General features: G+C 36.5%; 2 protein-coding genes and 1 long non-coding RNA gene across 4 annotated transcripts; all 3 read left to right on the top strand.

Moving 5' to 3' along the window:
• The first annotated feature begins 288 nt into the window (after nucleotides 1-288).
• On the top strand, nucleotides 289-7381 carry LOC120286361 (probable ADP-ribosylation factor GTPase-activating protein AGD13). Of its 2 annotated transcripts, none has more exons than XM_039311036.1 (8): nucleotides 289-362; nucleotides 2365-2446; nucleotides 3155-3230; nucleotides 4907-5070; nucleotides 5281-5419; nucleotides 5733-5849; nucleotides 6135-6230; nucleotides 6829-7381. In XM_039311036.1, the coding sequence occupies exons 1-8, from the start codon at nucleotides 323-325 to the stop codon at nucleotides 7108-7110; spliced, it is 996 nt and encodes a 331-aa protein (XP_039166970.1). In that variant the 5' UTR covers nucleotides 289-322; the 3' UTR covers nucleotides 7111-7381. The 2 variants fall into 2 exon arrangements, with proteins under 2 accessions (XP_039166970.1, XP_039166969.1); XM_039311035.1 differs by having other exon boundaries at nucleotides 291-371.
• A 6572-nt stretch (nucleotides 7382-13953) lies between these two features.
• LOC120292727 (pentatricopeptide repeat-containing protein At5g64320, mitochondrial-like) lies at nucleotides 13954-17479 on the top strand. The gene is given in 3 exon segments (XM_039311084.1): nucleotides 13954-15707; nucleotides 15710-16429; nucleotides 17422-17479. Coding segments are annotated over 2 exon segments (2148 nt in total). The 5' UTR covers nucleotides 13954-14266; the 3' UTR covers nucleotides 16417-16429; nucleotides 17422-17479.
• A 315-nt stretch (nucleotides 17480-17794) lies between these two features.
• Nucleotides 17795-22802, top strand: LOC120292732. Its single transcript, XR_005550331.1, has 6 exons — nucleotides 17795-17848; nucleotides 18560-18632; nucleotides 18894-18967; nucleotides 21399-21510; nucleotides 21610-21662; nucleotides 22631-22802. It is a non-coding gene; the product is annotated as an uncharacterized LOC120292732 (long non-coding RNA).
• The last annotated feature ends 2936 nt before the right edge of the window (nucleotides 22803-25738 follow it).

Below are 25738 nucleotides of genomic sequence, written 5' to 3'. Positions count from 1 at the left end.
TTTGCGGAACCCATTTCTTGATATTTACTTGGGTCATTTCCGAATGCTCCGTTGCGTGCCTGTGTTGTTCGGATGACCGCTCGTTCCTCTCTGGGATTCCGTCTCTTGAATTGCTCCCATCTTTCTCTGCGGTTCTTGACTTTTGTTTGGTGTTTGGATTTTGAGCTTGTCAGTTTATTTTTAACAGTTAGTCCCCTTTCCGTGCTGTTCAAATGCGAACTGAAAGTTTGTTGTGCTGAACCGTGCCGTTGTTTTCGTTGTTTTCTTGCAATATGTGATGAAGACAGAATTTGTTGGATGGTTACCGGTCCCTCCTTGAAGAATGAGTAATCGTGCGTACGAACTTGGCAGACCCGCCTCAGGTACTCACGGTACATCACAGCGTCTCTTTTGTATATGGCTTCTAGCTTGATTTCTAGATGAGCGTACTTCCCAACATGATCAGAGATTGTGGGTATTTCATAAATAGTAAATTTGTCATAGGATTTGTCATGTACCATATGGGGAAGATGTTCAAGGATACTCTAAATTGCTCATGGATAATACCATGTATAATGATATTGTGTTCGGATCATGATATGGCAATGAATTCAGAACAGAAATTTTGGCTATTAAGATAGACTTCAAAATCCATCTGATGAACAGAAGATACTGAGGTTGTTTTTGTTGTAAGCACATAAAAAATTCTGTGGTGGTTGAAGAGCCTATGTTGGAGCTACTTCTGATGCTAATAACATTCGTTCATGTTTTTCTGGCCTTAGCTTGTCCAGCTTGGGAAACTCATCTACAGGTTCTCTCGTTATGGTTATGACGAATAGTCTAGCACAGAGCCTTCAGGGTACAGCAGAACATCATAAATGCGAATTATTTGGTGGCAAAAGATGGACTTTCAGTGTTTGCAAAAGGATCTGGTCTTTGTGTATAAAGAATCTGTACTTTTTTTCTTTTGATTTTCTTTTTAATTGGGTCAGATCATAGAGCTAGTTTTTTCCTTTTTCTCCCTTCATTATCAGTTTCCTCCCACAAATTGGCTTCTTTCTAGAGAGTGTCCTTCATTAACTTTTCGGAGCTGTGACTTTGTTCAATAGGCAATTTTAAATGAACTAGAATTGTCAATCATGCACTTGCAGCATATTTATTTTCGTGATAGGTTGACAAATTTTATTTTATTTTTGGGTCAAAAGTGATGGGTTGACAATTTGAAGGGTAACTCTGTCATTGTTTGGAGGGGTATGGCAGATAAGACAGTTGAGACAGTGTTCTGAGTAGAATTGATGGTCACTTTATGGAACAAGCATTTGACAATGATTTGATAAAGATGGAAGAAATTTTGGGATCAATCGCTTGTCATGGTGAGAGGTTAGAATAATGTACCTTTGGTTTCACAAGTACAGTGCAACCAAACCTTTCAAAAGTTAGATCCCTGAATTGCTAAAGACAAAAGCATTGTGGTACCAACTGTACCGTTGGAATACTACGCATTATTAGATTCTCAGCCAAGTCCAACATGAGGAGTTCAAGTTCTTTTGCAGAGTAATGATAAAGCCCAATCTTTCCAATTTGACATCTGAGTGAAGTATGATTTCTACTTACCCTGGCTTTTGGAATAAAAAGGATCAAACAACTATTTGAGCGTGGGCTAAGTTGGGTTACGGTATGGTCAGTAGTGGGAGATGTGGGAGCAAGGCAGGAAAGTTCTTTTGAGTAAGAGAGAGCTTGTTTGACCATCTTTGGATTTTTGGTTAGTAATGATAGGGAGGAATAAAAAGCTTGTGGTCGAAAGAAATCTTTGATCATTGCAGTGGGAGCTACACGGTTTGAAAGTTTATTCTTTTGGTGCTAGGAAAACATTTTGATTTATAGAAACGCCTTGAGTAGATACCTTTCATGTGGGTAAATATTATTCTTGGGATCTTTTTTGTAATTGGTTGGCACCTCTCGGTGTCATTTACTGTTTTTCACTTTTATTTATGGAAGAAACTCATTGTTGCCAGTCTTTCATGCCCCAAGCTCTTTCTCTGTCTCCATTTCCTGAGCCAGGGAAGGAAGGAATTAGAGGAACCTTTGATAATTTGGTTAGATGTTCATGAGGGATGATACTATAAAAGTCAAACTAACTGTCCTTATGCAAAAAGTTTCTACAGTCACTTTACATGTTATTTCTATCATCATAGTCTTACTTTTCTTTGCTATTTCAGTTTTCTAATTATTGAGAAGGAAAAAAAAAACAAAATAGAATAGCAACTTTTACACAAATGTCATGATTTTCTCTTTTCTATATCTCTCTTTCTGGAAACTAGTAGCTTTTGATATCACATGTTGACCTGGCGAAATTTATTGGATGATATTTTTGCTCTCATTCAGGCAAGAGAATAATAAAGGATCTATTAAATCAGAGTGATAACCGCTTTTGTGCCGATTGTGGTGCTCCTGATCCTAAATGGGCGTAAGTTTCCAGACTTCATATTTTCTATGCTTATGTTTTAATATACGTGATTTGACCAAGACCCAGTAATGAACTTTGGTACGCTTCTTAATTAGTTAGCTTACTGCAAATACCATAGATGAATCTGTAGTTGTGACAATCATCTACTTGTTCTTGAAAGTCATCTTTTCTGAGTGTGTATTGTTAATTTAGTTGCTGGATTACTTTCAGAAGTTGAAGCTAATGTTGTGTAACTGACATTTGTATGTCATTTTTCCTTTTGACCGAAACTAGGTGGTGAGCACATATGTAGGTTTTGAGAGACAAATAAAGTCACGTACAGGTTTATCCCCAGTGTGCCTCATGAGCATGCAATATAGTTTGGTAATGTGAAAAGTGTAAATCAGTCTCTGGAGGCCATGGCGATTTGGGTTTGAGAGTCAAATATACTCCTTAAGCATCACATTATTATAGAAAAGGAGGTGGAGTTGGGACTCCTGCTTAATCAGTGTACATTCAAATTGAAATTAGATTCATTTAGTGTGGACTGGACCACTTCAGTGTTACTTAATTGTGCTAAGAAGAGGAGGTAAGTTTACAACCAGAGAGAAGAATAGTATGAGATAATTGGCCCACGACATGTTAGAAACTTTCGATACACAGAATATGCTATGTGCCACAATACATTGTCTTAGGACTGTTAAGAAAACTTTGACTCTGAATCTGCAGGTCGGCAAATATTGGAGTTTTCATATGTTTAAAATGTTGTGGAGTGCACAGAAGTTTGGGAACTCACATCTCAAAGGTATATTGTCCTAGTTTTGTGCTCCTTCAAGGTACATAACCAGCTTTACATGTTTTGACATCTTGTGTTGCTGTATCTAATGGTAAAAAAAAAAGAAAAAAAATCAATGTTGTAATCTGGTTGGTTAAGCCCTTTTGGTGTTGTTCTATCTAGTTGATGTGTCATACCATAGGCTGAGAATTTGAATCCCTACACTCCCTTTTGGTATCATTCTATCTAGTTGATGTGATCATGTCTGTATATGGATTTCAAGTATGAGGCCTGTCTTACACATCAGGTGGAGTGCTCATAAGTATGTCGGGATACATTGTAGGTCTATTTCTATTGAGTTAAGCATTTAGAAGCTTTTAGATAAGTTAAAAGCTGTCTTTAGTTTCTTCAATTATTCTTTTCATACCAATGACACTGGTGTGCAAAATATTGTTTCTATCTTTTCTACCTTGCCAGAATGATGTAGAGTTGGTGATTTGACAAAAAGAGATGCTTCAGTTGATAATCTTTTCAAGATGACAAAAAGAGAGATTTTATATGACGGAGTCCCTACTGGGGAATGGTAAAGGTGTGTCAAAGGATAGGGGGCACTGCAGAGAATGTTACCGAGTATAACATGGGATGCAATGGGATGCAATACCTTGAAATTTCATAAATCACTGAACCAGGATTTCATAGATAGGTTATGCCATACGTTCAAGCAATGTCGAATAAAGCCAACAGTGTGAGAGGTTTGCTAACTATTTTGTAACAGCACAAGGCAGTAAAAAAGTGGACACAGAGCATGATTTGCAGGTTTATAACCTTATTAATGTGGTCAACTGGTTGGGCTTTGTTGCACACTAATCTAGCTACTTATGCATGTGATGTGGTCTGTGGGCCTGTGGATCAAATTGCCCAAGATCATCATATTCAAGTTCGAAAGATTTGTAAAACAGTACACTTTTTATTATAGTGGATTATTGGCAAGTCACAACGTATTTCAGGAGAGAAAAAGATTGGTTCTACTATACATTTATAGGCTTATTATCGCCTTGAGAATGCATTCTGATTAGAAGCAGTATGCATCTGGTTGAAGTTTATAAAACAGTTGACTCAAGATTTCAGAGTTTTCTAAAAAGGGAGTATCACCCTTTCATCTAGAAAGGTTCACATCTCACTGTGCTTTTCCCATTATAGTTATTATGACACTGCATTATTATTCTTATAAATAATCGTACTGTAGGATGCATGTAATTTTCTTTAATCAAGGAAAGATTAGGAAAATTCCTTGTATTTAATCTCATTTCCCCACTGAAATCACTTATATGCTATTAGGAAATTCTTTTGCTTCACAGATGAAGTCACCAAATTTTTTGATGTCATGCTATGGATGCAGGTTTGCATCTATTGGCTAAGGTTTTCTGATTTTTTGCTTGTTGGCTTCACTTTTGCTAGTTTGCATTCTTGTCTTCAAATAGTAATAGCAGACCACCTTATAAGTTGCTCGGCAATTAGCCATTAGGCAATATCTTTTGCAAGTAATCTCACAGAAATTTTTCACAATCCAAGTGAAAAAAGTTATATTTTACATTTGTAACCATGGAATTTTTTGAAAATTTGTGTTCCGCTTCATTTGGTATCATTTTACAGGAGCACCAAGTTACTAGACACAATAATCTACAACTTTATTCGTTTTGTTTCAGGTTTTGTCTGTAACATTGGATGACTGGTCTGATGATGAGATTGATTCCATGATTGAAGTCGGAGGGAATTCTTCAGCAAATGCAATCTATGAGGCATTTATCCCTGAAGGAGTTAAAAAGCCTGGAGCTGATGCTAGTCATGAGGAGCGCATGAGATTTATCAGGTTATAACATGCTCAAAGTTCAAGTCTTTTACACTCTCTGTTTGTAACCGACCTATTTTATATACTAAGACCATCTGCGTACCAAAGTACACATTATTTCACTTCTCATGGTAAGAAATGTTTCTTGCAAGCTACTTGGAAGTTGAAGCTGGTTAGGACTACTTCTGACTTTTCCTGAGATTACTTGTATGATTTTACCTTTTGATGTAGATCTAAATATGAGCTTCAAGAATTTTTGAAGCCTAGCTTACGAATTGCTTCAAGGCCGTCGGAAAGGAGCACTCTTCAATCAAGTTTTTCTCGGAAGATTATGGATAGCTTCAGAAGTTCACATTCATCAAAGAATTCCGTAAGTGGTTAAAATGTATATTACCCTTCTGCTTTTTTAGGCTTTCTGAACTCCTGCATCTTTAGGTAGAAACTGGAGTGAAAATATGCAAGGAGACCATACATAGGATTCTACTTTGGTTGCTCTGATTTGTTTGATGCATTTGTTAATGTGGGGCTTAACAAAGTTTTCCTACATAGTGCCACTTTTCATGATTATTGGTTTATTTATTGATATTCTAGATCGTCTACAAGCAAATGGTTCTTTTATTGGTATTTGGTGCTTCATTTGGTAATGGCAGCTGGTTCTTGCTGTGATGCAAATTGTTTTACAGGAAGGCATGGTAGAGTTTATTGGTTTAGTGAAGGTGAAAGTAATAAAGGGTGCAAATTTAGCCATCAGAGACATGCTATCAAGTGATCCTTATGTTGTCTTGAATCTCGGGCAGCAGGTTAGTTGTTGTCTCTATTTTGACTTGACACAATAGTTCATGCCTTGAATATCTTTATCTTGTGTGAATTGCATACTGCAATAAATCATTTCTTAATCATCTCTTTAAATGATGATTCAAGCAAGTGCCAGATCTTAATCACATGTGGTGGTGGCAGATACCTTTGTTTTATTGCTTGTCAGGTTTTGGTCTTGTGTGTGCTTCTTTGTGTGATCCTGTTCTGCTTTTGAGTTAAGTTTTTTTTAGGGAATGAAGTTATTGACAATGTGTGAATTCTGTTTTCAGACAGCTCAAACTAATGTAGTCAAGAGCAACTTGAATCCAGTTTGGAATCAGGAGCTCATGCTCTCTGTTCCTCAGGATTTTGGGCCTCTGAAATTGGTAAGTTTTCTGTCAACCTTAGTCCCTTTTGGTAGTTAAACAATCATGAAGCAAATCCTTGAGAAGGGGAGTGTAGTTGGTTATCCCAATACCTTCAGAGTATTTCCTTTTGCTTCCATTATAGACCTGACTTGTTAAAACTTCAGGTCTATCTCTTTTTTTGCTTCGTCATCTTTATGACATTTTAATTTGGTGTCTGAATGGCATTTGACAATATGGTTATATTGAATTCTTTCAGAATTATCCTTCTGTTTGGTTCTTCTATTTGTCATGACATTTACATCTATTGTGGGTTTAGATATGATCCCTGCCGTTTAAGCCTTTTTTAGGGAATGCATTCTATTTACCTTGTTTATCATCTGATACAATTTTGAAAATCTTTGGATCACCAAGGGCTAAATCCTATATTTGAACACCATACATGTTGCTATAAATTTCTCGGAATTGCAGCTCTGGATAAGTCTCACACAATGGTTTTCCATGAATCACACAAATTACTTTAATTTCTGCTATTTTTCCACAAGCATTTTCGCTAGAATATCCACAGAAAATTTTCACGCGCTGTGCCATACTAAGAATTATCTCCATACTTCTGCAGCGGGTATTTGATCATGACACGTTTTCAGCTGATGACATCATGGGAGAGGCAGAGGTAGATCTCCAACCTATGATAACATCTGCAATGGCTTTTGGAGATGCTGGAATGTTTGGAGACATGCAGATTGGAAAGTGGCTTAAATCTCATGACAATGCCCTCCTAATGGACAGCACGGTCAACATAGTCGATGGGAAGGTGAAGCAGGAGGTCTTGCTTAAGCTTCAGAATGTCGAATCTGGAGAGATAGAGCTAGAATTAGAATGGTTGCCCCTGGACCAATAGGTATACTTGAATGATTTTTACTCATCATTCGAAATAAACAGTTTCCGGTACTAATTTATTGTATTGAGTGGTTCTACATGTTCGTGTTACATTTTTTGCTTGATTCCTTCATTTAAATTCTGAAGTCCTCCTTTGTAATTTGAGTTTGGCTTTTCCTGTTCAGATTTTAGGTTGGTCAAATGGGGGATGCCTGACTAATATTCTTTTGTAACAGAAGTTTGGATTAAGAAGACTCTTAAGTAAGGAAATTTAAGGATTTGTAGACCAGAAACTTCCATGTCTTCTTGATGTAACATATGAACTGTTTGTTCATACCTTACCTGGGAGGTCGAGGTCCTAAAAGAAAATGAAATTCGTCCGAGATGTCCTGAGATTTGTTCTGTGTTATTTGTGGGTATCGAAAAAACGATTTCTAGGAGCATCAAATGATGTCTGAGTGATGGATGAATCCATTTCCTCTTTCGAAACTTGGTCAGGACAAAAATCAAAAAAAAAAAAAAAAAAAAAAAAACCAAATGAATGATTTCGATTAGGCGTTGCTCACTTCAAATGCAAACGATTGTGGACAAAAAAGTTGTTTGTATGATGTAGAAGTCAATTTACTTTGCGCTGGTTGAACCAGCGACGGAATAAATGAACTCTTGCATCTCAGTTTTGCACTTTATCGGTCCAGTAAAAACTCAATGGAAGGAATCTCTTTCATGATATAGTTCTTGTCACTAGTCCACCTAACTTTGCACTGTACTGCTTAAAAATGAAAGCTATCATGCCAACAGCACAAATTACCACCAGCCATTTCCAGCCCTTTCCTTTCCATAAGAGTTAGAAAAATACTCAGTCTTTCGCCCAAGGCATGAGTTCGAATCACGGCTATACAATCCCAGAACATGGACTTGCGTGCGTTCGGCTAATTACCTTATGCCTAAGGAATACAGAGATTCTTAGACATGGAATGTCAATCGATCAAGTGCTCAGAGAATTATAGACGCTTTGTTATTTGAGAAGAAAGTATACACAGAGAAAAAAGTGCTGTGGTAAGATATCGATCCATCGATTCTAATTTTCTTGTTAATTTAGGTATTACCGATAATCGTAATTATCTACTAGCAGTGCACACCACTAAGGTCATCAAATGTTAAGATGCACACGCGCAAAGGATACATGCTCAACAGATGAATCTAGATTCCATTGATGGAGGGAGTATTTTTCTATCTCTTTTCCTTTTTCTTATTTTTTCCCTTTAAAAAAGGAAAGAAAAAAAAGAACAAGTAGATAAACTAAATATAAGAAAAAATAAGCAAATTTTTAAAAAAATTATGCACTTTAGTGTTGATATGTCACATAGGATGGTTAGTGTTGACTAAACCGTCACGTCAGCATTTTTCCATTAGAATTAATTGAAAAGACTAAATTAGCAAATTATTAAAAGGTTTTAGGACCGAATTTATATCAATGTAATAGGCTTATGATTTTTTTGATGATCTTCCTTAAATATGGTCTTGTTTGATAGTTAGATATTGAACGATCGGTACTCAATAGCTAATAGAAGTATTCGTTCTGATAAAATACTTATTTCTTAATTAATTTTGCCATTGTACCAAGCATGTAATATCTTCCTTAGTTAACATCTAAAAATTGGACTTTTTACTTGCTTGGCTCTTTTAAGTGAAATCTAGTTACTCTCAATAACAACGATTAATCTAATTAAATGTTGCTGCTTAAGTTTTATCAATACCTCACTTTTCTCTAAAAATGCATTTTATTCATCGTCATAATGTTTAAAGAGAAAAGTACCTTGCTTGTTTCGGTGAAATTAGCAAATGCCCTAAACATTTCATGCAAAATGCAATTGAGTTTTCAACATTTTAAAATCTACAATCAAGTTCTAAATTTTTAAAGACACGAGCAATCGAGTGCTTACTTTGCTAGCTATGATGTCTACTGTCTAGTATTCGGACTTCTGACTATTTTGATTTTATTGATAATTACGTAGGAAATGACCGCAATTGAATAATAAAGCATGCGGTTTTATTATTGTATATCGATTGATTACACCATTAATTGAGATATCCACATCCACTACGCTTATTTTTTAAGTTAGCGAAACAAAGCTTAAATTGAAACCTAGTATTAAACTGTTAAATCATAAATTCAACCATGACAAATAATCAAAATCTTAATTGATCATTAAACAACTATTGATATTCAAGCTTAATTGTCAAATCTAGCGATTGGACATCTCGATTTCAAGATTAGGACCTAATCATACGAATAGGCATGTAAGGGAAATTATATGTTTAAAGGTAATGCCTAGTCCTCAAATAGCATAGGCTCTTCCCAAATTCTTACCTCGCACAACAATGGAAAATATTCAATTAGAATAAATCTGTCTATGAAATTAAGCTTAGCAATGAGCTGTCATTAGCCTAATAAAGGTTGGCTAGAGATCAATTGAGATGCAAGAGTAGACCTTACTTTTTATGTAATCAAAAAATTTAGATTTGGTGACTTAATTATACTAATTACCTAACTAGTATTTTTTCGGTACCTTAACTTGATGGGTTTGTTACCTAAATGATTCGTGCAACCTTTAACCATTTTATTATCCTATGCCACCAAATGATATCGATGCATAAGTGCACAATCAAGAAAAAGTTGACAGCCACAATCAATGCGATAAAAATACAGCGTAGAAAAGTAAACTCAATAAAGCACCAAGTATAGAATACACTTGACCTTGTTATTAAGCCTCAAGACAGCAATCCCATGAGCTAAATTCAAATCAAGTCCAACTCATTATCCAAAAATATCAATCTATCTAATCCTAGGTTATATCCAAGGTAACCACTAAAGCCTCTAAACTACATGTTATGTTAATTAGATAAAATTAAGCTAAATATAATGTTGAAATCTAACAACCTAATATTGAAATTTTTTTAATTCCTTTATTATTTTTCTTCCAATTTTTTAAATTGTATTTTCCCGAAAAGGGGACCTTGGGCTTGCAGGTTAACCGAAATTGAGCTTTGAGGGCCAGGGCTACAGTCGCAAACGGACTCTATTTTCGAGCTTTTAAAAGCAAGACTAGCCCAAATCTTCTAAGGCCAAGACTCATCAAATCCAATCAAGCCCAAATCTTCTAAGGCCAAAGCTAGCCCAAAGTTACCAATTCTAGTTGAGCCCAAATTCATTAAGCCCATTTTAATTTAAAGTTCTTTAAACCTAACTAAGCCCACCTTGTTATTTCCTTTAATTAGGGGAAAATGACTTAAATGATCCATTAACTTTGACCTAATATATAATGTAGTCCATGAACTTTTATTTATTCAATGTACTCCCTGAATTTTAGCTCAATATACAATGTGATCTCTGAACTTTTAATTTATTTAATATGATCCATAGAATTTTTATACATGTTCAACTAACTCTTCGAATTATGTGAAAATATTCGATGCTGTCCTCGAACTTAAATAGATGAAAAGACAATATTGAATATTGTCACAAAGTTTAAGGACTAAGAACATATATAAAAATTATAGGGATCATATTGAACAATGGAAAAGTCTAAAGACTACATTGAACAAGATTAAGGTTCAGGGATTACATTATTCATTTGGTCAAAATTCAAGGAATTTGAGTCATTATCCTTTTATTAATCAAGAATTTTTTTTTTCCTACGCAGATCCCATCTTGTTCTCCAAATGACCAAGAGCTTACTCGTTCACTAGTAACTAACTAAATACACCAAAACACCATAACAAAAACAACTCGATATAAGAAGAGATGTCTAAGACGAATCCAATTAACGTCAATAACAGTGCTTTATCTAATTAAAGGTTGCTGTTTAAATTTTCAATACGCAATTTGAAAAAAAAAAAAATTCTAGACATTGCCATTGCGCCACCACCCTTGAACAACAGCATCATGATAGAGCTCGCTCTTGAGCACTACTATGGCTGCTTCAACCACTTCAAGCTTGATGGTTCGGCCACAATGTCGAGCTCAACGGCCTTGTCGATGCCAAATCCGGTCGAGCTCGACGTGGTACGAGACCTGGTTTGCCTCGAAGCAACTGAAGTTCAGCCACTTCGAGCTTGCCGGCCATGGTCGGCCCTCCAAATTTGGAGTTGCTGCCTCTGGCTGAGCCGGATCATTGGTGACGGCAACGGCTTGCGAGTTGAGCAGCAATAGCAGTGGAAGATTGGAGGTGCGGCTTTGCAGATACGAACGTGAAAAACCAAGGAAGGAGGAGAAGAAAATACGTAAAGAGTTTTCTTACATTTAACTTCTCTATCGAAATTCAAGACTTTTTAAAGATTAGGTTTTAAAAAATTGTGAAAAGCTATATATATATTTCAGTCCTACTCTATTCCTACTCTACACTCACTCTCATTTTTGCCCTACCTCTGGCATGGGAGTCTAAATCCACTCAAACTTACGCGTCCCCACCCCATCCTCCCCGAGAAGATAGAGATTTAATCCCTCACCTCCCCCTTCCATTGAAGGATGGCGCCACCGGCGCGAATCCCGTGGTTATGTCTATATTTGTATAGTTTGAAAAGTTCCATATGTTTTTTTTTTTTTTTTGCTGAATAAAAATCTAATTGTGAAAGGCATATAATTTTTTTTTATAAAAAGGTAAAAGTCACTCTAAATTGATTTCATTTTATTAAATGACACTTCTTATCAATATTCATTCTTTGTCTTTGTTCATTTCCCAATCTCATAGACGAGGGTGTGTATAGGTCAACGCAAACTCGACTCATTTAATCAAATTTGTGGTTGAGTGCTCGGTTTGTTTCAACCCGTTAACGAGTAACATGAGATAATCTGAAAATCTAGTTTGTCATATGTATCAAGTACGTCAATAATAATAGCATAAATAACTTACTTTCAACATAAACTTTGCTTTTCATGGGTTTTATTGTGGAAGATTTACATAATTTAGAATTGCTATCTAAATAATCAGGGTTAATACAATGAAAAATCATAAACCGACAGTACTCGTGATAAATTTATCAAAAACTAATTTTTTAACCATGGCCTTAAACAAATTTACCGCAAACTGGAGCATTTTTTTTTATATAATTTTTAATTTCAAATTGTTGAGTTGATAACACATGATAGTTGACTAGTGTACTTTTGGGATTTATAGTTATATCGGTTGTGAATTTTTTTAGTATTAATCCAATTTAATAGATGGTATTTATCACAAAAATATCGATTTGAGGATTTTTATGGTAAAAAAATTAATTTGTGATAAATTTATTATAAGTATATTAGTTTGGAGTTTTTTTTTTATCATTTAGGGTAATTTGTTACATGTGTACTTGGTTTGAAATTTTTGTGATTAAAAATTAGTTTTAGGTAAGTTTGTTATAAGTGTATCGATTTGGGTTTTTCTGGTATTAATCCAAATAATTATAAGGAAAAAAGCAAATCTTATTTATACTTGTATAGTTAGAGTTTTGTTATGTTGAACACAAGATCCAGCCGATCATAGTTCAATTATTTTGTACTAATTAATAAATTAATCTTTTATACAAATAAAGTATTTCAAAATTCTTTTAAAACTTAATTTTTTACAAATCTTTAAATGTGGAAAGAAAAGTTAAATGTAAGAAGAATGAATCTTTCTACCTTGAATAATACATCGTTAATATAACAAGAATTAAACTATTGGTTGCATCTACATCGTTTATTTTCCTAATTTATAATTCCATTTCTTTATTGTTGCATCCAAACAATATATGACAGGTGAAACTTTTCTCATTTTTTTCTTGAAAATCGGCTAAGTAACTAGCTTGGTTCTACGAAATATTTTATGACCAAGAGAAGACCATCACTTGGAAAAGAATGATGGAGTGGTCATCCTAGCATTGCTATTAATTAATTTACCTCAGAAAAATTACATGACATGTCACTCGACTTAAATGAGAATTCATAAATAAAATTCTTAATCGAAAAACGACTTAAAAGTTGGGCAATGTTATTTCCTTGAATTTTTTTTTTTCCTTTATAAGAAAATTTACCTTTTCTAATATAGTTAGGTGCTGTGTCATCCAATTATGTTAAAGATATTGATAAAAATATCATATTAAATTTCGATATACCACGTTAGCAAAATTGATTGAGTGGTCATGGAAAGAAAATAATTATACAGAATTCAAAATAATTTAAAGCTTGATTGTACATTTCGAGCATTTTAGAACTTGATTATTCGAGTTTTTGGTGGAATATTTTCTTTCTGAAATAATTAAAATTAGAATTTGATTGCACTGCTCTCTTCTCCGCCAGTCACTAATCCGCACCGGGCGGCACGCCGACTCTAGCCTTGCACTCCCTCCCTCCCCCGCGCGATTCTCGCCGCCGCCGCCGCCTCCGCCACCCACGGCGGCCGCGACCGCCACGGCCACCGCCGTCTCAGCGAGGGACCCGTGGCCCATTCATCGAGCCTCTTAAAGACGTCGTCGTCGTCGTCGTCGTCGTCGTCTCGCCGATGAAGACACCGGCGGTAGAGTTCCGCCGTCGGCGCCGCGTCTTCTGCTGTCGTGCGAACTCCGCGCTCGTCGTCTCATAGCGGCGATCTCGCCGTCGGATCCTCGCCGGAGTCTCGCCGGCCTAGGAGCACCTCCTCTGCTTCCTCATTGGTCTCCTGTCTCCGTCGGTGAACTCTCTAATCTTTCGGATTCTTTGCAATTCTTCCGCTTAATCAACTGACGAAAATGCCGAGGACGACTGCTGTTGCATGTAATTTTTCTGGGGTATTGAGGTTCAGAAACGACTCGACTGTTGTCTCTGGAAAAAATTCCTTCTTTTTGTTTACTTTCCTCGTTGCTTCGATTCAAAGGACAGATTTTTATGGGTTTTGTGGGTGACTTGACTCGCGTGATGTGCAATTTTGATGGCTATGGACTCTGATAATGAATGTGCTGAAGTCCTTTCTATTGCAGATGTTCATTCTAGTATGCTAGGCGTGACGGTCTGGTTTCCGCACTTTTTAGTGATTATATCAATGGGCCGGCAGAGGGGCAGCTTCCTGTAGCAATAACTCGGACAGCATTTGCTTGGGTGCATATTTGTGAGGAAAAAGTATGAGCCGCTGGCATATGGTTTAGTTGAGTCCATATATTGTCGGGTCTGATATAAAAAAGTAATGTTAAGGAGGTTTAGACTCACCCCATCGGGGGGCAAACTTCTTTGGTCTCTATCTGAGCCTGCTTGTTGTTCACATTGTATGGCGGGATCTGAGAAAGTACATTCGGTTGGGACTCTTCCCGGCATACATGAGTCAGATTCAGAGAAGGAGACGGAGTGGGAGAGGTTACTTAAACCTTTCGATCTGGAAGAACTACGAAAGTCGCTCATGGGGATTTCGCCATATCAGCTTTGCAAATTGCTCGGGCTTCCGATCGATGTGCCGATATCGATGGAGTTATTTGAGCGGGCAGGTGCACAGAAGAACTATTCCCACACGTTCGATGTATACTGTATTTTGATCGATAAGTTGGGTGCAGCAAAAGAGTTTAAGATTATTGATAGACTGTTGTTGCAAATGAAAGAAGAGCAGATTACTTTTAGGGAGTCCCTTTTTCTTATGATTATGAAACACTATGGAAGAGCTAGTTTGCCTGGACAAGCCACTAGGTTGCTCTTGGATATGAGGAGTATATATTCTTGTGAACCAACATTTAGGTCATATAATGTTGTTTTGGACATACTAGTAGCTGAGAACTGTCCAAATGTTGCACCCAATGTATATTATGACATGTTGAGTAAAGGTGTTTCTCCTACTGTTTATACTTTTTTTGTGGTGATGAGGGCCCTTTGCCTTATCAATGAGGTGGATTCGGCATGTTCTTTATTGAGAGACATGACGAGACATGGCTGTGTGCCTAATTCGGCAGTGTACCAAATTCTTATTCATGCACTTTCCAAGAGAAAAAGAGTTGATGATGCATTGAAATTACTGGATGAGATGTTCCTTATGGGTTGCAGACCCGATGTTCAGACCTTTAATGACATTTTAGGTGGTTTGTGTAAGTTCAACCGGATTCATGAGGCAGCTAAACTGTTTGACCGCATGCTTCTTCGTGGGTTTACCCCTGATGGTTTTTCTTATGGGGTTCTGATTCATGCTCTCTGCAAGGTGGGGAAAGTTGATGAAGCAAGGGCTTTATGGGACAAAATGCCCAGTTCAGATGTTGTGCTTTTTAATACTATGCTGAGTGGATATGTGATGAACGGACGATTTGATGAAGCAAAGTCTCTGTTCCGTTGCCTTTTGGATAGTCCCTACAAGCCTGATGTCTTTTCATACAACATACTAATCTATGGACTTTGTAAGAAGGGGCATTTGCACTCTGCATGGGATTTGGTAAATGAGATGGAAGATAATGGTTGCAAGCCAAATGTGATCACATACACAATTTTGATTGATGCACTCTGCAAAGTGGGTTACCTAAATGAAGCTAATTGTCTTTTGACTGAGATGACAGGGAAGGGAATCAACCTGAATGTAGTGGGATACAATTGTCTCATATGCGCCCTTTGTAAGGAAAGAAGAATTCCTGAAGCCCTGAAAATGTACAATGAAATGACAGAAAAGGATGTAAGCCTGACATATATACATTCAATTCTTTAATACATGGACTAACCAGGGATGATAAGCTGGAACAGGCCTTGGGATTGTACCATGACATGTTATTGGGAGGAGTGGCTGCTAATACGGTTACCTATAATATATTGACGCATGCCTTCTTAAAGAGGAATGAGATTCAAGAAGCTCTTAAGCTTGTAAATGAAATGATATTTAGAGGGTGTCCTCTGGATAATATCACTTATAATGGCCTGATTAAGGCACTCTGTCGAGCTGGTGCCGTTGATAGAGCATTAGGATTATTTGAAGAAATGACCAGAAAAGGACTTCGTCCCAATAACATCTCTTGCAATATTTTGATTAACGGCCTCGGTCGAACTGGAAGAGTACAAGAAGCACTTGAGTTCTTGAGGGACATGATTCACCAAGGCTTGACACCTGACATTGTAACATATAACAGCCTCCTGAATGGCCTATGCAGGGAAGGCCGCATGCGTGAGGCTTTAAATCTGTTTGACAGGCTAAAACTTGAAGGAATTTGCCCAGATGTTATTACATATAACACTTTGATCAGTTGGCTGTGCAAGGAGGGGTTGTTTGAGGATGCATGTTTATTCCTACAAGGTGGAATAGGGAGTGGATTTTTGCCCAATCATTGTACTTGGCAAATTTTAGTAAGCAATTGTATAAGCGAGGTATTGCCCTGAAGCTTAGATGCAGGTATAAATGGAAGTGTTTATTTCAGATTCGGGATTCTGGTGATGCGTTTCCCATTAGAAATGAATTGAATGATCGATTCAATGACTTCTTGGTAATGAATCTAGTGGAAGTATGCAAGAAGTTATCAGATGCTTTGTTCTTTCAACTGGCAGTATATAAACTGGAAGGTCTATGCCTTGTTTCCTCAAGATAGGATTTTCTTACTTTTGGCATCGCATTGGCAGGATCTTTCATAGGAAGTGGACCTCTGTTCCAGCTACAGCTTTCTAGATTATTCTGTTAGTTCTCTCTGATACTCTGTTTTAACAGTTGATGCATGCTTTATTGCTCATTGTCATTGACAGAATCTTCCTCGCTTCTCCTTTTTCTATCATATTTTGCGAACAATGAGTGAGGTGACTAGGGCTCTTCAAGAACTGAATTCATTTGGTGTATAGTTTAAATGTGTAGGGTTAATAACTTTTATTTATTATATACTCCAAAGCTTGAGATTTTGATGGATAGTGAAGTTTGGCCTAACTGCAATCAATAGAGCTATGTAAAATAATAGAGTGGAATCTGTTTAAGTAGCATACAATGTCTAGTCGACAAAGATGGTCCTGTTAAGAAGTATCCAGAGCAGCCAAGTTCATGAGATATTTAGTAGGACACTTCTGGTCTATCATTTACTGTAGAAGAGCTAATTGTAACTGAGACAGTAAAGCAGCAAGTAAATTGAATTGGAGGAGTCCGAAAGCCATAATGTTTTGAAGCCTTCTCCTGCTTGTGCCATGGTTATTGAACCATTTTATGTGAACTTTATGCAGAAACCTAGATGTTACCAAGCCTACACTATTTGACCAAAATTAACGAACTGTTGGTTTTACTTCTATGTTTCTTGAATTTGATAACTTCTTTTCCTTTAAATAATTTGATCTTCATACTTTTGATCACGGCTTTAAGCCCTGTATTTGTCCTTACTTAACCAACTTCTGGTGATCCGTGTTTTGCAGATTGATTGTTAAGCAATTTCTAAAATCTGGACAAATATTGGAATTCTGATCATGAGAGTTACACAAAATTCATCAGGTTAGGCTGCACTCTTTGTTTTGAAGCCTATATCTTCACACGTGAACATGTTTCTGGACTTTTAGCTGATCATCATGTAGGTACAAGGGGTAATTATGGGAAGGCTTTCTACTGGCACATATATTTTTTCTCACTTCCACTGTGTCATTTTTATGCCATTAAGCAGATGCAGCCAATGCATAGCACTTCTCAACAATGGCAATGACGACATATCACCTTTTTCATTTAGGTCATTCTGTGAGCTTGAAGAATCCTTGTACTGCTACAGTTCATCAGAAAATAGCACTTTTTATGTGCTGTTCCTCGAAGAATTCTGAGTAGTTCAGAGGTTTCAAATTCACACATGCATAGGTAATAGTCTTTGGCACCGGATGCAAATGGTGCTAGATTATGTAGTCACGCTTGAATCTGATGATTGAGTGCATTGCGAAGAGGATTGGCATATTAGCCATTGGCGATTCCGCTTTTTTGAATTTTTTTAAAGGTGTCTCTGGTGGACAAACATGTTGGCATGGTCCAGACACAATTTTTCATTTCTTTATGGTTGTCCACCTCAATCAAGGATTTCTCATTCTCAGTATTAGATGTGCTGCTTTCCCTTGAGTTGTTGATTTAATAGTCACTGCTACTTGTAGTTATTATGTTAAAAAGTTACTTGTGGAGCCCTTGGTACACGGAACGAAGGATGCCTAGGTGCATACCCTCCCTGCCTTTTCCTTTTTTAAATTATATAAAACCTTGTGAGGAGGATTGTTTGATAAACTTGCATTGTTGAGGAGATAAGTGAAGACTAGCTCCAACTCTTATCAAAGTGAATTTAGCATCTATGATGTGATTTGTTTCATTTTCCCTCACTCCTTCCTGAAAAGGAATATCTGCTTTTTGTGTATACGTTACCAATCATTCTGTTTATTCAGAATATCACTTGTTTTTACCTTGATACAGATACACATTCATTATTGTTAAAGGAACTATTAAGGGATATGTCCTCATAGATTGGACAGATTGTTTTTCCCTTGGTGTCTTTACATGATTCAGAAACATTGATGCTGCTGATTTCAGGAAAATATTACTTTCTCAGCAGCAATCTCAACATGCATTCCCAGCTTTTCTGCAATATGTGCTACCTCAAAAGGTAAATTGGCATCTATCGGCCCATCAATCAGGCATCTAATCTAATGGAAGTACTAAAGATTGACAAGAGTCACATGAGCTCTATCATCTGTTCATCTGATTCTAGCACACATGGAGGATAACTTAGCTTGTCAGTTAAAGATACACATTTGTTATCCTGTTTATTAAAGAAACTGTTAAGGGATGTCCTCATAAAATGGACATATTGTTTTTCCCCTGGTATCTTTACGTGATTCAGAAACTTTGGTGCTGCTGATTTCAGGAAAATGATGCTTTGTCATCAGGAATCTCTAACAAATATTCGGAGCTTTTGTACAATATGTGCCCCCTCAGAAGGTAAATTGGCATCTATCAGCCCACCATCAATCGGGCATACACTCTAATGGAAGCACTAAAGATTGACAAAGTCACACAAGCTCTATCAGCTGTTCATCTGATTCTAGTGTACATGGAGCAGAAGTTAGCTTGTTAGTTAAGGATGCATCAGCTCATTCTCAGATTGTTTACGTAGGTTCATGGACACTAGGGCTCGTGCCAATACCATACCTCTTTTGGCTGTACACACCCTAGATAACTAATAGGAAAAAATGCCCTCAAGTTTTTAAGTTGGTAAAGTTTTTTTTTCCCTTTACCTGTATTACAATCCCCCAAAATTCAGAAGAAGGCAAAAGAACCTCATATTCAATAGCATTCACACAAGACTGGTGGTGGACTTCAGTCTTTTCTGTTTTCAGTTTCATTTGTTGACTCTAAAAGTCTCAAACCTTTGAAGCTGCCGAATTGTAATTCCTCTGTTATTTTATTCTTGTACCTCATCTTTGTCTTGTTGTTTGTCTCTTCTAGTTCCAAAGAAAACCATCACAAAATTTTACTTTGAAAAGGGTCCACAGTGCTTCAATTGTAAGAAGCACATCCTTTCCTGGTTGTATCTTTTTCTCTGGTTTTTTAGTCACCATATTAATTTTTCATGAGGAAAAGAGATATCATATTGATTCGTGAAAAGTTTACTCATGTAATTGTTGAACTTCAGTTATGTGAATCATAGTCTGAATGTGAGGCACACCAAGTACATTAGCTAGTGCATAACTTTAAAGATGTGATGGAGCTTCTTATGACATTTATGTGAAATATTTTATGGTCACCACCTTTGAAATTTATGAAAATTAATATGATGGAGCTTCTTTGAAGTTTTGATTGCATGCATATATGGGTTTAATCATTTTAAGTATCGCAAGGGGTTGAGATTGGAAGAGAAGAAACTTAAAGAGTATTTGGGAGGAAAAGTGAGCAAGATGAACAGAGAAGCTACAAAGCAGCAAGAGAAGGTGAACTTTGAGAATATGAGGGATCTGCTGAGAGAGAATTTGTAAGAAGGAATGAGGCAGAGACAAAAGTTGAGTGTGCTGCCAAAGAGAAGTGACAACATTGTGCTCCAGCAGTACCAGATAATTACCTGGGCATAGATTGTTGGGTGACATCTTTCACTGAGTAACTAAGGCTGAGAGAATGTACAGAACAATCTACAAGTGCCTTTTGCATCACGTCTCATTTGCTATGAAATTCTCCAGTCAAAACAGTGATTTCTTTTTAGCAGAATGGCCTATGTTGTTGAAATTCAACTTCAAGCAGAAAGTATATCATGTCGTAAGGGTTGACGACTGATTTTTCCCACAAGCCAGATCTAATAAGCTAGTCAGTATTCAAGCTTCTTTATGTCAAGTTTCTGACACGCGTTGCTTGATTGAGAATAAGCTGTATGGCTTGCTTCTGCTGATGACTAGTTTTCTGTTGGAAGTGCTTTAAATAAACTACAAAATAGAGCTACAAAATTTCTTTGGCACTAGGTAATATGGTTATGATTTACTAAAACATACCAAATATTCTCTTATTTCCTGGCTTTGTGGGTACAATGGGTTGCTTTAAAGTGAAGAAATACTTTAATAGCATAGCAGAGCTTTCTGAAATTTTGTCTTTGCGAAGTTTGATAAAAAAGTAGTGATCATCTGCTGTTTGCTTATAACTTCTTGATAGTTGTTTGGACTTGAGTTCTTGGGCTATGCTGCATGTCCAGATCTGCTGTTATCTGGTCTGAAGAGTTTGGCCATTCTTCTAAATATGTGAAAGCCATAGCTTTTCACTGTTTTCTATATGAAGCTTCCCTGGAGTGATTCTTCCCACCATATTTGGAAAGCTAGGAATGCTAAACTTTGTTGAGTTTGGAGTGTTTGTTGATTTGGTGCTTAATGCTGTTATGTCTGTTTTAGATTTACATTAATGTTAGCGTGTTTGAAGTTCAATGATTTTTCAGAAAGTTTTGTCTAAGAAATGGGGTATATTGCTGTAATCTGTTCAGATGTCAATTTTGTAGAGAAGTTTTAGGTGGGCTTGTGGCAAGGTCTAGTCCTCTTACAAGTTCTATTGTTTCAGTGAAGCTTAGTCTAGTGTAAAACAAGGGGAAAAAAAACTGAGCATGGAGTCGTTGGACTTAAATTTTCTTGAGTCTTTTCTGCACCTTTTGCTATGTAATTCTTTGCATGTTCAATACTGCCAAATACGGTTTAATTTTTCTGTTGTTTGGATGATGGGTCAAAGGCATGGTAAAGCTTCATGTCATGTAACTGTACCGTGTGCCTTTGTACTGTGTTGTTGCTGATGTGTGTACTATACCTGTGGTATTTCATTCATTTTGGCAAGTTATTTCATTGTGCGATTATGATCAACGACCCTGTTTACTCTCTTGCCTAACTGATTGGATGAAATTAAACAGGCTCCCAGTGAGGAACAATTTACTGTTGTGAGGCTGTTCAGGCAGACATGAATCTAATCTGCAATTGAGAATCACTTCACCCTTTCTCATCATTATGGTTCCTCTTAAGTTGGTAAGTTTGTCTTCAAAAGTTTTCCTGCTCAATCATCATTTATTTTATTGGAAAAACTTCCGGAAAAGAAAGTCTAAGGTGCTGTCATGTGATCATCAGCATGCTTTCCAGAATATCAAGTTTCACTTCCTCTGCATGCTAGTGCGTAGACGGTAAATCTCTCTGGCTCTTTGTAACAATATGTTCTTACGATAATGGCAACACACACTTTAAGATTAGTGGCATCTCATACCATGCTGTAATTGTCACACCTATCTTGAATGAACTGCTTTTGCAATGTCTTAGACTTAGCACACTGATCTTGATTTTTGTTTTGTGCCCCTGCCAGCATGCATACCTATGCTTTGTTTGTTTCATGAAAATTTTGGCAACCTTTATAGAACAGAGAAATTAATTTACTTTTAGTATGTCGGGTGATAGAAGCTAACTTGCTTGTCTTTTTATTTCCCTATATGATAGATATTTACTATTTAAGTAGACCTATTCCTTTTCTTCTTTTTGTTGTTATTGGAACCGTTTCCTTTTGCATGCTATGAAAAATAATAAAAAACATGTAATTGTAAGTCCAAAATGTTAAATAATGCTAACAGAGAGTATCATATATTAACCATGCACAACATTGTTTGATGTTTCAAATTCGTGGAAAGGTGGTCCATAGATTAGTTGCCGTTGATGAATATAATTCATAACTTTTGATTTGTATGAAGAGGTTATATGTCAGAATTGACGTAATTATGTTATGAAAAATGTCTCACAGTTCCAACAATAACAGAGAAAAAAAAGAACACCCATTAGTTCTTTGGCAACATAGGTAAATAAAATGTATTGAAGATCATATTCTCCTTTGCTCAGGAATTTCTCAACCCGTCATTTTGGATCTTTGCATTCTTCATGATGAATGCATTACTCATTATTCATTCTCCGCTAGATAGTCAAAGATTGACGTAAGGATAACTTTATCAAATACATCAACTTTGATCACCTCGTTGTAGAGATTTGAGTGGCAATCCTATCTTGACCCAATGATTGAATTGTTGATGCTATCTCTTGTTTTGGAGGTGTTTTGTACTCATCATCATCATCGTTGGTACGTTTTCTTCTTTTGTGACTCCTTTTTTAGAAGGCATGGTAGATGAAGATATTTTGGATCCCTTTATCAGCTCATCAAAGTCGTTGCCTAAATTAATAGGCGAGGAATCAACCTCCGTAACTTGTTGCACATCAATATCTCCGAGTTGCTTAATCCAGTCCCTGGTGGCGATATGTTTTCTAATCACTAGAGCCAACTCATTATATATATATATATATTAATTTTGTAGTACAAAGACTTTTCGTGGGAATGAACTTATCATTGCAAATACTTTCATGAGAATTCCGACCAGATAGTTTAGATGTCTGTAATATGCATAGTACTCCGGCTAATGTAATTCAATAATGATTTTTAATCTCGCACTAGCACAATAGTGTCTACTAAAAGATTTGTTGATACATAGATATAAGAATTGCAATCAACAAAAACCTCAGGCAATATATGAGAGTAGCAATTCCAACTATAACCTTGAATGGTTAAAAAAAGAAGAAAAGAAGACTCATTAGGATTACAAATTAATCAAATGGAGAGTGCACGTTTCAAATGTGGATGGATTATCAAAAAACTTTCTTGAGGCTAAATTTTTGAGTCCGAAGTTTATCAATACCATCGATTGCAAGGACATATGTAGGCCACCATCCATCCAAGTCATGAAAGAGAACCTGAACAGTAGATGTTGAAAAAAGATGGACAGATCACTTAGGGCTTACGTGATAACATTTCTACATTTGGTAACGACAACTAATATTTTTTACTCCCCAAAATAGAAAAGTGGTTAGGAAAAAAATTTGGAATAGAAATAAAAATATAAAAAAGTAGTTTCTTGTTTCAAAGAACAATTTCTAAAAATAAGTTATTTTTTTTTCTCCTTTTCTTTTCTTCTTCCTCCTTGCGGTTCGTCATCTGTCACCCCTTGTCGCTTGTTGTCGCTTGCCTTTGCCAATTGCTCGCTATGGCCACTAGTCAGTGGTTGCAAGTCGCCCTGTCATTGCTATTGCCCGTCGCTAGTTGCTCGCCCCCTCTATTGTTAGTCGTCGTCCCCCTCCATGCCTGCTATCGGTCGTCGGCCCTTGCTATCGACTGTTGGTCGCCGCCAGTCATTGGCCCCCTTAGCTAGTCACTGCTAGTTGTGCTATTTGCTATCAATCGCCACTACCACCCACTAAAGGAGCAAGAAGAAGAAGAGAGAGAAAAATGAAACATTTTAAAAAAATATTAGAAAATAAAAGAAATTGTGGGTCATAATAAATATATTTCTTTTCTTTTTTCTATTTTGAGAATATAAATTTTGTGTAATTACTAAATGTGTTCTTTTATTTAAAAATTATTTTAGGAAATAGAAATTAAAAAAGACTAATTTTTTTTTTTTTATAAAAAAAATCTTTCTTCAGAATAAAAATGTTATCAAAGCGCCCTTAATGGCTCATGAAAAATGATGAAGAAATTGTGCATATTGATTAAATCAGTCTTACCCTACCATGACAATTGTCATCTTAATTGGATTCCCTCCTACGACATGCAATTTGAATGGTCTTGCTTATGCTTTTAAATATCTTCATTCAATAGGTTAAGCTCACGATTGATGCCAAATCTCTCATTTATTGTACTTGCAACTCTAGCAAGTGAGAAGGTTTTGAATTGACTTGAAAGCTCGTTTCCTTTAACGGTTTCATCACCAAGAATTTCAAGTAGAACGTGTTCTGTAGGTGTAGAGCACTTAAATTGCTTGATCTTCTTGTCACGCTCCTTGCTTTTACCCACTTTATGATTATGTAATGACTTTAAACAATTGAATGAGAATAAAATATGATAAAAAGGGATTGGGTAGTATAAATTTGAAGATGATTAACACTACAGGAATGAAAACCTTATATTCTAAATGGATCACTCAAAAGAAACTAAAGGTAATAGATTTATGATAAAAACGGATACTCAAATGCGGAAATGGGCCTTAAGATACTTGTAACACCGATTGTAAGACACATCACCAAGACGGACATACCTTATTTTCACGGATTAAATGTAGTTGTAGTCTTGAGAAGGATCGATCCTTCGATTGTCAATTGAAGCTTTTGAGTTCCTTTCTTGAGAGAGAATTCACCTACAACGAAAACTTGAAGAATGTTCGTGCTTTTTTTTTTTTTTTTAACCCTTTAACGTTCTTTTTTTATACAACAATTTATTTAAAATAAAAAATAACTGTCATTTCTTATTGGTCCTTTTGGAGTTACGGGCTGAGTTTGGCCCGACATGGGCGGCCTAACTCTTTTGATAAAACCAATCATCTCCTACTAAGACATTGGGGATTGAAGATAGCTCTTTTTTTCTCTTGGTAACATTCATATTGACAAATAATCCGTGTAATCAACATATTTTGAGAGAGGGTAACGACCCTCTCCCAATTCTAAGTGAAGACTGCTGGCTCTTGCCTTAATTTGGGAGAAGACTGCTAGACTCGTGCAAGGGCCATCAACCCTTACCTAGACTAGAGTAAGGCATTGGTGACTCCGCCAATCATTGTCATCACGCCACCAATGGTGGGGTGGTGGCTAGCAAGCCCTCCCGCCTATATTTTTTCCCTTTTTTAAAGAAAAAAACTTTTATCTTTTTTAATTTTTCATCAAATTTAACTAAAATTTAGCTAAAGATTGCCTTTTGACGAAAATGCTCTTAATTGCCAATCATCGAGGTGAGGCACTTATATGAAGTAGCTATGGCTACGTCAGTCTCTTTGTGTGAGAAAATGAGAAAATTTTTGGTCTTTAGGTTTTTATTTGAAATAAAATTCACTTCAAATTTTTATTTGAGAAAATAAGGATATTTCATGTCCATATTTAAAATTTTTCCCTTTAACTTTACTAATTTACAATGGAAAAAAAAAAAACCCGCAAAGCATATCCAGCAGAGCACATTTTTTTCGCTCTTTACTTATTTAAAATTTTTCCGTTTGACATCAAGTGCGTGGAAATTCCATGTATCACGTGGGAAATTTGGATTGGGGAAATGCGGCTCTACACATGATGTGATAACGATTTTGTGGACAGGACTTTATCTTTGCTTTTGACTTTTTGTCCTAAAGCTTTGCTTTTTCCCACATCCACTGGCGACGCCGGTCCCACCCCACGGACCCCACCCCCC

The sequence above is a fragment of the Eucalyptus grandis genome, chromosome 4 (genome assembly GCF_016545825.1).
Source record: "Eucalyptus grandis isolate ANBG69807.140 chromosome 4, ASM1654582v1, whole genome shotgun sequence".
Classification (NCBI taxonomy): domain Eukaryota; kingdom Viridiplantae; phylum Streptophyta; class Magnoliopsida; order Myrtales; family Myrtaceae; genus Eucalyptus; species Eucalyptus grandis.
This window is presented reverse-complemented; position numbering and strand designations above follow the sequence as displayed.